This window comes from Rutilus rutilus (genome assembly GCF_951802725.1).
Source record: "Rutilus rutilus genome assembly, chromosome: 20".
Lineage (NCBI taxonomy): Eukaryota > Metazoa > Chordata > Actinopteri > Cypriniformes > Leuciscidae > Rutilus > Rutilus rutilus.
Genome location: NC_140225.1, coordinates 28744562 through 28758339, shown reverse-complemented (window position 1 = coordinate 28758339; position 13778 = coordinate 28744562). Strand labels below are relative to the sequence as shown.

At 39.0% G+C, this 13778-nt stretch overlaps 1 protein-coding gene across 4 annotated transcripts; it reads right to left on the bottom strand.

Moving 5' to 3' along the window:
* Positions 1-226: 226 nt before the first annotated feature.
* On the bottom strand, positions 227-8863 carry pla2g12b (phospholipase A2, group XIIB). Of its 4 annotated transcripts, none has more exons than XM_084390932.1 (5): positions 8354-8840; positions 6107-6195; positions 4026-4191; positions 2373-2429; positions 379-909 (listed from the first exon to the last, which is right to left on the bottom strand). In XM_084390932.1, the coding sequence occupies exons 1-5, from the start codon at positions 8727-8729 to the stop codon at positions 791-793; spliced, it is 807 nt and encodes a 268-aa protein (XP_084247058.1). In that variant the 5' UTR covers positions 8730-8840; the 3' UTR covers positions 379-790. The 4 variants fall into 4 exon arrangements, with proteins under 4 accessions (XP_084247060.1, XP_084247061.1, XP_084247058.1 ...); XM_084390933.1 differs by having other exon boundaries at positions 6119-6195; XM_084390934.1 differs by lacking the exon at positions 2373-2429 and having other exon boundaries at positions 227-909; positions 8354-8863.
* Between the last annotated feature and the right edge of the window lie 4915 nt (positions 8864-13778).

Below are 13778 nucleotides of genomic sequence, written 5' to 3'. Positions count from 1 at the left end.
CAGCATATGATATTCAGACAGTTAAACAATATTATTTAAATAAATATCACTATTTGCATTAGTGAGGTAAAAAAAAAAAAAAAAAAAAAAAAAAAACTATTTTGATTATGCCAAAACAAACCAACTTAAATTTAGTTTGGAACATTGTTTATTAATAGTACAATAAATGTTTAAAAGGTTTCAGCTATTGTGGGACGTTTGTATTGCAATTTTCCTTTTCTCTATATTTTAATGAGCTCTTTATTTAAATCTTAAGCATTAACTTTAACAAATATCTTTTTTTTTATTGTACATATTCAATTGAGAAATTTTCTTCCTATATAATAAACCCATTCACAAGCACACACACTACCAATTTATGGGACACTTTTACACATGCAGTATAAAATCTTTTGTGTTTATTTAACTAAATTGGATCCATTAAGCACCAGGGTTACTGGGTGAATCTCATGATCATGTCAAGAACATGTAATGGTCATATTTCACCCCAAAAAGTTAAAAAATCTATTGCTGCAATGCAAAGAAAATAAAGATACATAAATTAAATAATATATGTTTTATTAGTAGTATTTATATGACACAATAGTATGATAAATATTATAATAATATAATAATTCGAATTTAGAATGAAAATATGCCTAATTTCTTCTTTGAATTTTTGTGGTGAAATGTGACAGTGGGTGTGTTTTAAAGAGATTCGTCATAATACTGACCCATTGTGTAGAGTAGTTTAAACCTGTAAAGTGTTTATATGTGTTGAATGTGGTGTGTTTCTGTGGTTTGTAGGTCTTCACAGCTCATCCTTCTCTTCTCCTTCACAATAGCAGGATGCCCTCTGGCCGTTCATGAAGGGCCTGCAGCCCAAAGTCCACACAGTGTTATACATGGTGTCCGCAAATGTCTCGCATGCTAGAGAGAGAGAGAGAAGGGAAAAGAGGTTGAGGGGTTTTGTCCGATTTGTTATTACAAATGACAATCCATATTGTGTTTTTATTTCTCTGCACTGTTTGTAATCTATCTATCTATCTATCTATCTATCTATCGATCGATCGATCGTTCGTTCGTTCGTTCGTTCGTTCGTTCGTTTTTTTTGTTTCATCTGTCCATAGAACGTTTGACACTACTGGAACTTCAAACAGGACGGTAAATAAAAAAGTACCCCATGTGTAAAATGAAATACTCTGCTTTATCTTTAATGCTGTGGGCCTAATTTTCTGCCAGAGGTCCTGGACATCTTGTTCAGATACATGGCATCATGGATTCGATCAAATACCAACAGAAAAAAAATCAAAACCTGACAACCTCTACTAGAAATCTTATAATGGGCCATGTTTGGATCTTCCAACAGGACAGTGATCCAAAAACAAACATCAAAATCAACACAAAAATGTATCACTGAGCACAAAACGAAGCATCTGCAATGGCCATCCCAGTCCCAGACCTGAACCCTATAGATGATGAGTGGGCTGAACTGAAGAGAAGAAGTGCCAACATGGATCTGGGAATCTGAAGGATCTGGAGAGATTCTGTATAGAGGAATGGTCTCTGATCTCTTGTCAGGTGTTCTCTAAACTCACCAGGCATTATAGGAGAAGACTCGGAGCTGTTATCTTGGAAAAAGGAGGTTGCAAAAAGTATTTAATAAAAGGGGGCAAATAATTGTTCCCAATGTGTTTTGGAGAAAAACATTTATTGCATAATGTGATTTCCCCCCACTTTCAATATTTTACTTCAATGAAAGATTTTTTTTATCTTTGATCATATTTACCAAGGGGGCAAATAATTCTGACCAGCACTATATATACACTCAGCTAAAGGATTATTAGGAACACCTGTTCAATTTCTCATTAATGCAATTATCTTATCAACCAATCACATGGCAGTTGCTTCAATGCATTTAGGGGTGTGGTCCTGGTCAAGACAATCTCCTGAACTCCAAACTGAATGTCAGAATGGGAAAGAAAGGGGATTTAAGCAATTTTGAGCGTGGCATGGTTGTTGGTGCCAGACGGGCCGGTCTGAGTATTTCACAATCTGTTCAGTTACTGGGATTTTCACGCACAACCATTTCTAGGGTTTACAAAGAATGGTGTGAAAAGGGAAAAACATCCAGTATGCGGCAGTCCTGTGGGCGAAAATGCCTTGTTGATGCTAGAGGTCAGAGGAGAATGGGCCGACTGATTCAAGCTGATAGAAGAGCAACTTTGACTGAAATAACCACTCGTTACAACCGAGGTATGCAGCAAAGCATTTGTGAAGCCACAACACGCACAACCTTGAGGCGGATGGGCTACAACAGCAGAAGACCCCACCGGGTACCACTCATCTCCACTACAAATAGGAAAAAGAGGCTACAATTTGCACAAGCTCACCAAAATTGGACAGTTGAAGACTGGAAAAATGTTGCCTGGTCTGATGAGTCTCGATTTCTGTTGAGACATTCAGATGGTAGAGTCAGAATTTGGCGTAAACAGAATGAGAACATGGATCCATCATGCCTTGTTACCACTGTGCAGGCTGGTGGTGGTGGTGTAATGGTGTGGGGGATGTTTTCTTGGCACACTTTAGGCCCCTTAGTGCCAATTGGGCATCGTTTAAATGCCACGGCCTACCTGAGCATTGTTTCTGACCATGTCCATCCCTTTATGACCACCATGTACCCATCCTCTGATGGCTACTTCCAGCAGGATAATGCACCATGTCACAAAGCTCGAATCATTTCAAATAGGTTTCTTGAACATGACATTGAGTTCACTGTACTAAAATGGCCCCCACAGTCACCAGATCTCAACCCAATAGAGCATCTTTGGGATGTGGTGGAACGGGAGCTTCGTGCCCTGGATGTGCATCCCACAAATCTCCATCAACTGCAAGATGCTATCCTATCAATATGGGCCAACATTTCTAAAGAATGCTTTCAGCACCTTGTTGAATCAATGCCACGTAGAATTAAGGCAGTTCTGAAGGCGAAAGGGGGTCAAACACAGTATTAGTATGCTGTTCCTAATAATCCTTTAGGTGAGTGTATATAGCATTCCATATATACCAGCACTAGTGTATGATTGCAGAAAAAAATGTTTGTATTGAACATTTATGGACCAACAGATTTTGTGTGAAAATAAATCATAAAAGTGGTTTATTATGTTTAAAAATCTTATAAATGTATGAGGTGGCAAGGCTCACCAGCATGGGGCAAAATGCACATAGTACTGCTACAAATACTTAAGCTAAAACAATGTGTTTTTAATCATTCCTAAGTTTATACTTGTTCAAAACAATCACGTTAGCAAAGTTTGCACTATTTTCTGTTTATTTGGATAAATAAAAGAATGAATTGTTATTAACTTTGTTATTAATTGTTATTCTCATTTGCTACTTAAATCTACAACGTTTTAAAAAACATAAAATATTAGATCAAAGTAACGTAGAATCAACTTTGCATTGCTGCCCGCGATCGCATCAAGGATCAGCCAAAAATCAACGTGCATCTTGAAAAGCAGATGTTTTGGAAAGTGCTGCAGCAAGTTTTTGTGCCTTCTAGTGATTTAGAGGAAAATAATATCAAAGGAGTCTTTAACCCCGTTGTACCCTATATAGTTCAGTCTTCTGAGAAGCTGATTGGTTCTCTTAAAGCCGACTGCTTTGGCCAATCAATCTGTTTGTTCTATCTGCAAAACCTATTTATTTCCGTCCCATATTGGCTCAACTTGCCATGGGAATTTTCCTAGCCCTTCACCCTCCCCAGCACCACCTGCCTTGATCTGCTAGAGTGTTCTCCCTACTTTCCTTGCAGCAGCTCACATTCTATTCACTGCATTTATTAAGCATGTTTCAGCAGTAGCCTTCGCTCGTGTCCATTATAGTCAGTTTTGGATGGATGTTTTTCAATGAGATTGTCACTCTGCATTATGGGATTGGCTTCTGCTTTAGAACTGTTCAGGGACCTTTTGGAAAACCTTCTGTGTCTCAGCTCACGAGGTTTTGTAACAGGGTTGAAGTGTGTGTTGCATGTGAGTATATCGCACCTTCAACCTTTGACATGAGGCCCAGGCTCTTCTTCAGGTCACCACAGATGCTATGGAGGCACCAGCGGAATTTGGTGTCACAGCGGTACTTGTTAGAGCCACAGGTTTCATAGCAAATGTCTAGCTGGTTACAACATTTGGTCATGGCTGGAACACCCATATCAAACTGTGGAGTAACAGCACATTACACAACATGCGCATTAGAACTTTTACAAGAATAAATAAACCAATTAACCAAAAACAACCATTGGTATTACTGTTGTACTAAAACCAGAGTGATACACTACAGTGCTGTCTATTAAATAAGAGAGGAATATGCAGTATAAGGAAAATAGGTTAAGATTTTAGTTGTACTGTTAACAAACAAACACACACAAGTGCAGACATACAAAGAACTTGTTAGTCACACAAAATGGATCAACCTGTACACCCTTTCAATGTCCAACTCAAATTATAATGTAATGTATTTTAAGTCTATACATGTCAAGTCAAATCACACTTATTTATATAGCGCTTTTTACAATACCGATTGTTTCAAAGCAGCTTTACAGAGATAACGGGAAAATAATGCAACAAAGTTTGTTTCCAGAAGAAGATAGCGTCACAGTCCAGCAGTAAGTTCAGTGATGTTTCATTATTGTTGTAATAAAGTTATTAATTTTGTTCATTTATATATAACTGCTCTGGAGAAAACCGTCATGTCATCGTCCAGCTCAGTTTAGTTATCATATAATGGTGTCAATGCAGGCAGATCAATAATACTGTTGAATATTAAATTAAATGTCCCCAACTAAGCAAGCCAAAAGCCAGTAGCAACAAAGGTGAAAAAAGGTGACAAAGACGAAAAAGGTGACAGTGGCACTGTTGCATCGGTAATGATTATTTACTTTATAAAGTAATTCTATAAAATTATGCAATTTTACTTGCTTTGCAATGTAAGCAAAGACTGCAAATATACTGTATTATGGTGCTACGCATGTTCGTTTGGTGCCAGGCTTAAAATAAATAACAAAATTTCAATATCTAGCAAGGAGTTCCTGCTCCATCTTTGGTGTGAAAAGGATGAAAACTCTTGATTTGGTTATAGCCATGGTTATTTAAGGGATGCAACAATGGTGGTTAGACTCGCATCGTAATTCATAATGTTGAAACATAAGACAATTACATTTGTCGCCCATACTAGAGGATGATACAGATATATTGCCTTTATAATTGCTTTCTAAATGGACATCTTAAACTTCATAATTATGAAAAAAGTCAGAAATTACATAGAGGGCTGTCCATGAGTCTTGTGTGGAACGTATTTGGCACAAATGCCTTCATCTTTCCTGACAGCAATCTCATCAGTGCTTTGGCTGGATTCCAAACTTAACTGTCCAGAACCTGTTGGATGTTCACTCTCTCTTCAGAGTCCTTGCTATTCTCTCAGGTTTAGGAGCCACATATTTGAAATTTTGTCAGGCCTTTAACTTAATGCTATAACTTAAGGTCTGGTCCACATAGCAACTTATATGGCCAAGAACCACCCAGTTAGAAAGGAAGAGCCAGTCTAAGTAAGTCTGATGTAAAGTAACCAAACTCAGTTTTTTGAAGTTAGGGGTTTAATTGAAATATATTACCATATTACTTGTGAAAACATAGAAACATACAAGATTTTTTATATCTAGTTTACTTGTTACTAAGTGCCACAAATTATTATTATTATTATTATTTTATTTTAGTCAGATTTGATGCCATTAACCTGGCAGCTTCTCTAAAGGCCAACGCTTTAAAGTCACTGTACTTTGAATCCCAAAGTCATTGATCAGTGACTTGTTTCCATTTAAACCAGCAGGGCCACCTTTATGTTATCAGATACACATTGCACAAAATGATCTAATTTTCTCTTCTGTCTAACTCTAACATGTAAACATTAACAGGTTGATTTTGATGGATCCTTTAATTATACGTTTGATTGATTTGTTGACCAGTGCACACTTCATAGGCCGGACTCCCGCAGGTCATTCATGGAGATGGTTCTTGGCAAAGCTTCAAGCCAGCTGGCCACTGGTTAATGTTAGTAGAGATAAAGGGACACATACACTGTTCGGTACCTGGAAACCAAGAAGTGAGGTGCTACAACCATCAGGTTCTGGCATCTGATAGCCAACACGAGGCTGAGGAGCTTTACCTGAAAAACAAAAATGATACAGTACATTAGAATATAGAATATATTATATATTTAATAAAAAAAAAAGATCTTCATTAAAATACATTTCACATAACAGTGACTTTAAAAATGTTGCTTACAAATCTGATGAAAATCAAAAGCAGATATATATTGTTGTGTGGACCCCTGAGATCCACTAAAATTAAAGGTTGCAAAAGTTATTATTATTATTATTATTTTTTTTTATTATTTTTTTTTTGCAGTGATGCCATAGAAGAACCATTTTGGGTTCCCTAAAGAACCTTCCAGTAAACAATTAGTAAAATAACCACTTTCTTAGTGGGAAGAACATTTAAAGTTCCCTGGATGTGAAAGGTTATTCATGAAACAATAGATGCCAATAAAGAACCTTTATTTTTAAAAGTGTATAATTATAAAACATTAAAACATTATTATTTTTTGGCTTCACAATGTTTCTTGAGTCGTACACAACTTTGTCAGCTTTTATTAAATAAAGTCGAATCTTAACAAGTAACACCATGTTTTGTATTACAGATTTAACATTTGAGACCAAAGATGTATTTTTGTCCTGCAAATTCCTTTTTAGAATTTCTGTACCCACTACCATTAATTCAATCTTATTCAGTATTATTACATTTTAAGACATCTATTGAGAAATATCTAACATGGAGTTGTGATCTTCAGATGAAATAGAAGGGTACAGTTGTATATCGCTTGCATAGCTATGAAAAAAACTAATTCCTGAAAACATTACCTAAATGTAACAAATGGAATTAAAACAGCAGAGGTCCTAAAACTGAGCCCTGGGGATTTCCAATGTCAATAAAATATTTGTGATCAGTTTTGTCCAAAGCAACAAACCACTGTCTAAATAAGGCAAGATTTAAGTCATTAATTTTAATTGCCTGATTAATTACAGAGAAATCTAACATATATGGTAGACATGTATGCATTCATTTATACATGGAGCATTCCAATTGACTGCATGGTGCAACAGTATAAAACATTTCCATGTTTGGTATTCAGAGCATGTTCTTTCTCAATGCAAAAGAAGGTGACACTGTCTATGGAATATTAGTTTCATTATAAGATTAGACACTACAACTACTCTATTATCTTAGCTTTAGCATTTAGTCAAGGCTCAATTACCAAATGTGACTTTTGAACCCTCATTAAGTATTACGCAATTATTTAGCTAAAACTGTACATAGGCCGATACTGACAAATTTGACTGTGAGTGAATAAAATACACTCACTGCCCTTCTTAGGTAACATTAAACATTAAGAATATTGAAAATTTGCACTTACTCACATCGCTAATTAGCTCAATGTATGGATTTGTTCTGGCTGCATTAAGTTATATTCATTTGTATTCCATTTACACTTTTTTTTTTGAAAAACTAAGCAAAGAGTGCAAGTCTGTCATTCTGAAACCAGAAAAGTAATACAAAGGAGTCAAGATATAAAATAACTACATTCTCTTATTCATAGGCATATGAAATATTCTGATTCATCAGTGTTTTCTGTAGAGTGGTGTGATCTACTTGCCCAATGCCATACTGTGTCTTTCAACATGAGGACTTAGGACAGATCAGTGAGGGCATGTTTCAGATGTTTCAGCTTATCAACAAAATGAATTCTGCTTTTCATTAGTATCACACATTAGTTAATATTCAACTCTGATCTTAGCTCTGTAAGCTCAACTAAGTTTTACTAGCTAAACTTAAATGCAGTTCATCCAAACAGTAATATGAAATCTTTATTTATTCACCTTCTTTACTCTCTTATTTTTAATGGAACACAAAAGGAGAAGTTTTGTAGAATGTATACACTCTTCTTTAACATTCAATGACAGTTCATGGTGAACACATCTATCAAGATCCAAAAAGAACACAGAAGTGTCATAAAAGCAGACCCCTTTTGGAAATCTACAGTCTTGATCACTTTGAACAGTCAACATTCTTCAGAACTTCTCTTTTTGTGTTCCACAGAAGATAGAAAGTAATACAAGTTTGGAACAACGTGAGGGTGATGAGTAAATCATTTTTGGGTGAACTGTTTTATTGTTACCGTCTTTGTCAAAAGCATATAGTGTGACACAATCTCAGATCTGAGAAGTGTCACCCGATGTGCACTGAGACGATACTATTTCACTTACCATGTCTACAGCGGTACTGACATACACCATCCCGGCCTCCCATCAGCTCCAGTATAGAGTCAAAATAGCCATTCACTGCCTGGAAACTCCCTCTGATAGAACCGAAGCCCCAGTCCGAATCATCCTCAGATTCTTGTGTGGTACTCTGGGTCTCTGCAGGTTTTCCCTCAACAGGGGCATCTGCCATCAAGATGTGTTCTGCCTGGTACTCCCCATTAACCAGAACATCTGGGGTATCACCAGCTTGAGCTTCAGGTAAAACAGACCCGTCAGCAGGCGAATCCTCTGCCGCCCCATCAACAGAGGCCTGGATAAGTGTGGCAGCCAAGCTTGTGGAGATACACAGCAGAAGCAACGGCAGCGCACGTGGAAACATGATTTGACAACAGGTCCTTGGAGGTCTGTAGGCTCCAAGGAGAAGGGGAGACAGATAAAGTCAAAGCGCTTAGAGGAAAAGAGTGAGCAGCACAAACAGACACTGTTGATAGTGCTTCGTGGAAGGGACTTTGACCTGTGATTAGATCAAGCAGACAGCAAAGCATTGATTGGTGCTAAGGTTAAAGGTAAGGTCCAATCTCTTGCTGAGGCTTGCTCTCTCAGTGAATTACAGCCACACTAACCCCGTGTAATCGACTCTTGGCTTTCATTATCTGCAGTCCACACTTCACCTGCAATATGATCTCCTGACACACAGAGTCATTTTACCTGTCACACACATTTTATCTATAGAGCTCTCGTGTTTCAACTATTTTTGCTATTGACACACTGTTGGTAATCTCAAGGGCCTATGTCTTGATTTGGTCATGCGTAATTACTATGAGTATGAGCCATGGTGATTGCAGGTATGAAGTAAGATTTTTTTCTAATTACACTTGAATACACTGTATAACAAACATGGTTTTATTTTCTGGATTCAAATTAATTTGGATCTTTCTTTTTTTTTTAAAGAATGAAGTAAAAAATGTCAGTGTGATAGTTCTGTTAGTTTAGTCAGAAAAGACATACAGTGTCAGGCTGAAGGAGCAGGCAGAATTTAGAGAACATTTTTCAAAAATTATTTATTTATATTTATATTTGGGGATTTTGATTTAGAACCCTAAAAAAAGTTTGTACATTATGTATGTGTGATTGACAAAGTCAACATACCAGACAGCAACATAGTTTCGGCCCAGATCCGGCCCACATCTGGTACGCATGGAATCCACATGCACCAGATGTGGCCCGGATCTGGGCCGACACTCTTCCCCTGTATGGGCGCTATATTAATGTTAATAGTTAATAGTTATTAGAAAGGTGTGTCTGTCATTGAATGTGCAGTTGTTCACACTGTTTCTTATCATATGGACTGCAATGATAAGCAGTCTCTCCCTGTTTATTGAAGTCAGCTGGACCCCGGCTGTATCCAGATCAGATGGTGGACCTGCACCTGGACCCATCCATGACGCATCCCTGAAGTGCCAGCCTCATCAGACCTGTGAAGGCCTCATCGACACGACCAATGTTCGCTCGTTGGCCAGAGGAGAAAAGGCCCCCAGACTGAGCCTGGGTTCTCCCAAGGTTTTTTTTCTCCATTCTGTCACCTGATGGAGTTTTGGTTCCTTGCCCCTGTTGCCTTGGCTTTTGGCTTGCTTAGTTGGGGACATTTAATATTCAACAATATTATTGATCTGCCTTACTTAGGGTGGACGATGACGCAATTGTCTTCTAGAAACAAACTTTGTTGTATTATTTTCATGTTATCAATGTGAAGCTGCTTTGATACAATCTGTATTGTAAAAAGCGCTATATAAATAAAGGTGACTTGACTTGACTTGACAATGTCCCTGATTTCAGACGTGCACTGTGTAGGAACATGTTCTGGTTGATAACCAATAAGTGGAGTTATGAGCTTTCACTTCTATTACTGCAAATAGTGATTTTATTCTCTTTTAAAACACTAGATGGCACAAAAATTCAGCTTAGCACTTTTCTTAAAGGAGAACTCCGGTCAATTTTAACATTGAGCTCATTTTTTGGTAAATTTGGAGTGCTGTCAGTACAGAGAACAACGACAAAAATCGGTGTTGCCTACACCATGTTATCCTCGTTTTAAAATTTGCACCCTGTTGACTTCAATGGGGCAAGTTTTAAACCTGCTTTTAGCCTCTTAACATCCTTGATGTGTCATTACAAGTGCACAGGTCATGTGAGTGATTCCTTCGGAGTGAACGCGGGTGAATCTGACTGCAGTAGATGTGAAAGAAATATATAAAAAATTATGTTTATTCAGCCAGCGCACATACCTGTATTTACATCCTGTTTTCGGTCGAAGTCCACAGTAATCGATTGTCGAGTTCACGCGCATAGGTTTAGTACCTATGATCACGCGCGTGAACTCGACAATCGACTACTGTGGACTTCGACCGAAAACAGGATGTAAATACAGGTATGTATTTACTGCCATGCAAGTAATTTATTTTGTGTTTAAAATAATTAAAATAATTATCCCCAAAATGGAAGAAAAATCAATGTATGAAAATTTTTGGGTTTTCCTGTTGAGCAACAAGCACGTACCCTTAGGGGCCGCTCCCAAAGAACGCGTTTTTCCATTCCAATGGTCAATACTTTTCCATTGTTTTTCTAAATGTGCTATACAGACGTGTTTGACCGCTGCGCTCACGTCTCACGTCTTTTGCAGCGTTTTGCACGAGACCCACGGTTTTAAAACGTTGTGTCAAGTTAAAAGAATTTCAGCTTTTACATGCAGCGCTGCTCATCAATATTAGTTCCATAGCCAGTGCAATTTTCATTTTTCCACGTCAAAAATAATAGCTAGGCTACAGTATATTTTCTGCTGTTTGGCCATTTCTGTTATTTTGGTTATTGGATCACGTCTCAAAACGTGTCTCGAGACCCTCGAGTTCAGCACTTAAAAAAAAAAAAAAGAGAAGACGTTTAGACGCAAAGATGCATTCTGTATGAACAGCCCCTTCACACAGTATGTAGAAGGTGTTATCAAGTTAAAATAACTCAAACCATTTGAGGAAACCGATTGCCTTTTACAATTTATGTTTAAAAACTAATATTTATGAGTACCGTGAGTACTTATTCCATTTGAGCTCACATAATATTAAATTAAACTATAATTTCACTTAAATACTTTGTGTAACTGAAATTCGAAATCATATACTCTCTTGAGTAGGTACTTTGAATAAGTAATTAGCCTACTTCACAACCGCTAAAAAAGTATGTTATAAGTGTGTGTGGTATGAATGTAATCCGGACATACTACATTCATCATATTGTCATTATCATGTGACCTACCAATCCTCTCCAGTGGCCTCATGGGATAGTTTTTTGGGGGCAGACCTGACCTGTTGAAAAGAGATGGTATTCATCCCTCCTGGGATGGTGCTGCTCTTCTCTCTAGTAATATGGCACATAGTCTTAGAGCTCAAACATGAATTGGCTCAGGTTAGGAAGCAGACAGACTGGCTAATCCGACCGTCTCAAGTCACTGAGGTCAGATAAATCCCATCACATAAAGACTATTTCACTTAGATATCATCATATAGAGACTGTGTCTGTTACCCGAAGTAGGAAATACAAAAAACTCCCAAACCCATTAAAGGGTAATCATTTAATTGATGTTCAACAAACAAAAAACAGATATAATACAGATGAACAAATGATAAAGCTCGGGTTGCTGAATATTCGTTCCCTTACTTCAAAAGCACTTATTGTTAATGATATGATTACAGATTATAATCTAGACGTGTTGTGTTTGACAGAAACCATGGCTAAAACCAAACGATTACATTACTTTAAATGAGTCCACCCCCCAAGATTACTGTTATAAACATGAACCTCGTCTGAAAGGCAAAGGGGGAGGTGTTGCTGTAATTTATAGTAATATCTTCAGAATTACTAAGAAGTAGTTTCAAATATAATTATTTTGAAGTGTTGGTGCTTAATGTAACAATATATAGTGTAAATGATAAATCACGTTTGAGATTTGTGCTGGCTACTGTATACAGGCCACCAGGGCACCATACAGACTTTATCAAAGAATTTGCTGAGCTGGTACTGGCTGCAGATAAAGTCCTAATTGTTGGTGATTTTAATATACATTTAGATAACGAAAAAGATGCATTGGGATTGACATTTAAAGACAATCTAAACTCTATTGGAGTTAGACAACATGTGTCAGGACCTACTGATTGTCGTAATAATACTTTAGATCTAATATTCCATCCATCCATCTTCGTCCGCTTATCCGGGGCCGGGTCGCGGGGGCAGCAGTCTAAGCAGGGATGCCCAGACCTTCCTCTCCCTAGACACTTCCTCCAGCTCTTTCGGGGGGACACCGAGGTGTTCCCAGGCCAGCCGGGAGACATAGTCCCTCCAGCGACACGCAATCATATGGGATTTATGAGGTCTTCCCTCATAAAGGTCTTCCCCGGGGCCTCCTCCCTGTGGGACATGCCCGGAACACCTTCCCGGGAAGGCGACCAGGAGGCATCCGGAAAAGATGCCCGAGCCACCTCAGCTGCCCCCTCTCGATGTGGAGGAGCAGCGGCTCTACTCTGAGCTCCTCCCAAGTGACCGAGCTTCTCATCCTATCTCTAAGGGATCGCCCAGCCACCCTGCGGAGAAAGCTCATTTCGGCCGCCTGTATCCGGGATCTTGTCCTTTCGGTCATGACCCACAGCTCATGACCATAGGTGAGAGTAGGAACGTAGATTGACCGGTAAATCGAGAGCTTCGCCTTGCGGCTCAGCTCTTTCTTCACCACGACAGACCGGTACATCGACTACATTACTGCAGAAGCTGCACCGATCCGTCTGTCAATCTCCCGTTCCATCCTTCCCTCACTCGTGAACAAGACCCCAAGATACTTGAACTCCTCCACTTGAGGCAGGAACTCTCCACCAACCTGAAGTGGGCAAGCCACCCTTTTCCGACTGAGAACCATGGTCTCGGATTTGGAGGCGCTGATTCTCATCCCAGTCGCTTCACACTCGGCTGCAAACCGTCCCAGTGCATGCTGAAGGTCCTGGTCCGTTGGGGCCAGCATGACAACATCCTCCGCAAAGAGCAGAGATGAAATCATGTGGTCCCCAAACCTGACACCCTCTGGCCCCTGGCTGCGCCTAGAAATTCTGTCCATAAAAATTATGAACAGAACCGGCGACAAAGGGCAGCCCTGCTGGAGGCCAACATGCACCGGGAAGTGGAACAAGTCTGACTTACTGCCGGCAATGCGAACCAAGCTCCTGCTCCGGTCGTACAGGGACCGGATAGCCCTTAGCAAAGGGCCCAGGACCCCATACTCCCAGAGCATTCCCCACAGGACACCGCGAGGGACACAGTCAAAGCACATGTGGATTGGTTGGGCAAACTCCCATGAATCCTCCAGCACCCTGGAGAGGGTATAGAGCTGGTC

What these genes read in the sequence shown, in the direction of transcription:
- pla2g12b (XM_084390932.1), bottom strand. Translation starts at nt 8,729, where the DNA reads ATGTTTCCACGTGCGCTGCCGTTGCTTCTGCTGTGTATCTCCACAAGC. An exon ending in GTTTCCAGGTACCGAACAGT is followed by an intron (nt 4,192 to 6,106) that starts GTATGTGTCCCT and finishes GTTACTCCACAG; the next exon opens with TTTGATATGGGTGTTCCAGC. An exon ending in TCTTCAACTGTCCAATTTTG is followed by an intron (nt 910 to 2,372) that starts GTGAGCTTGTGC and finishes CTCTCTCTCTAG; the next exon opens with CATGCGAGACATTTGCGGAC.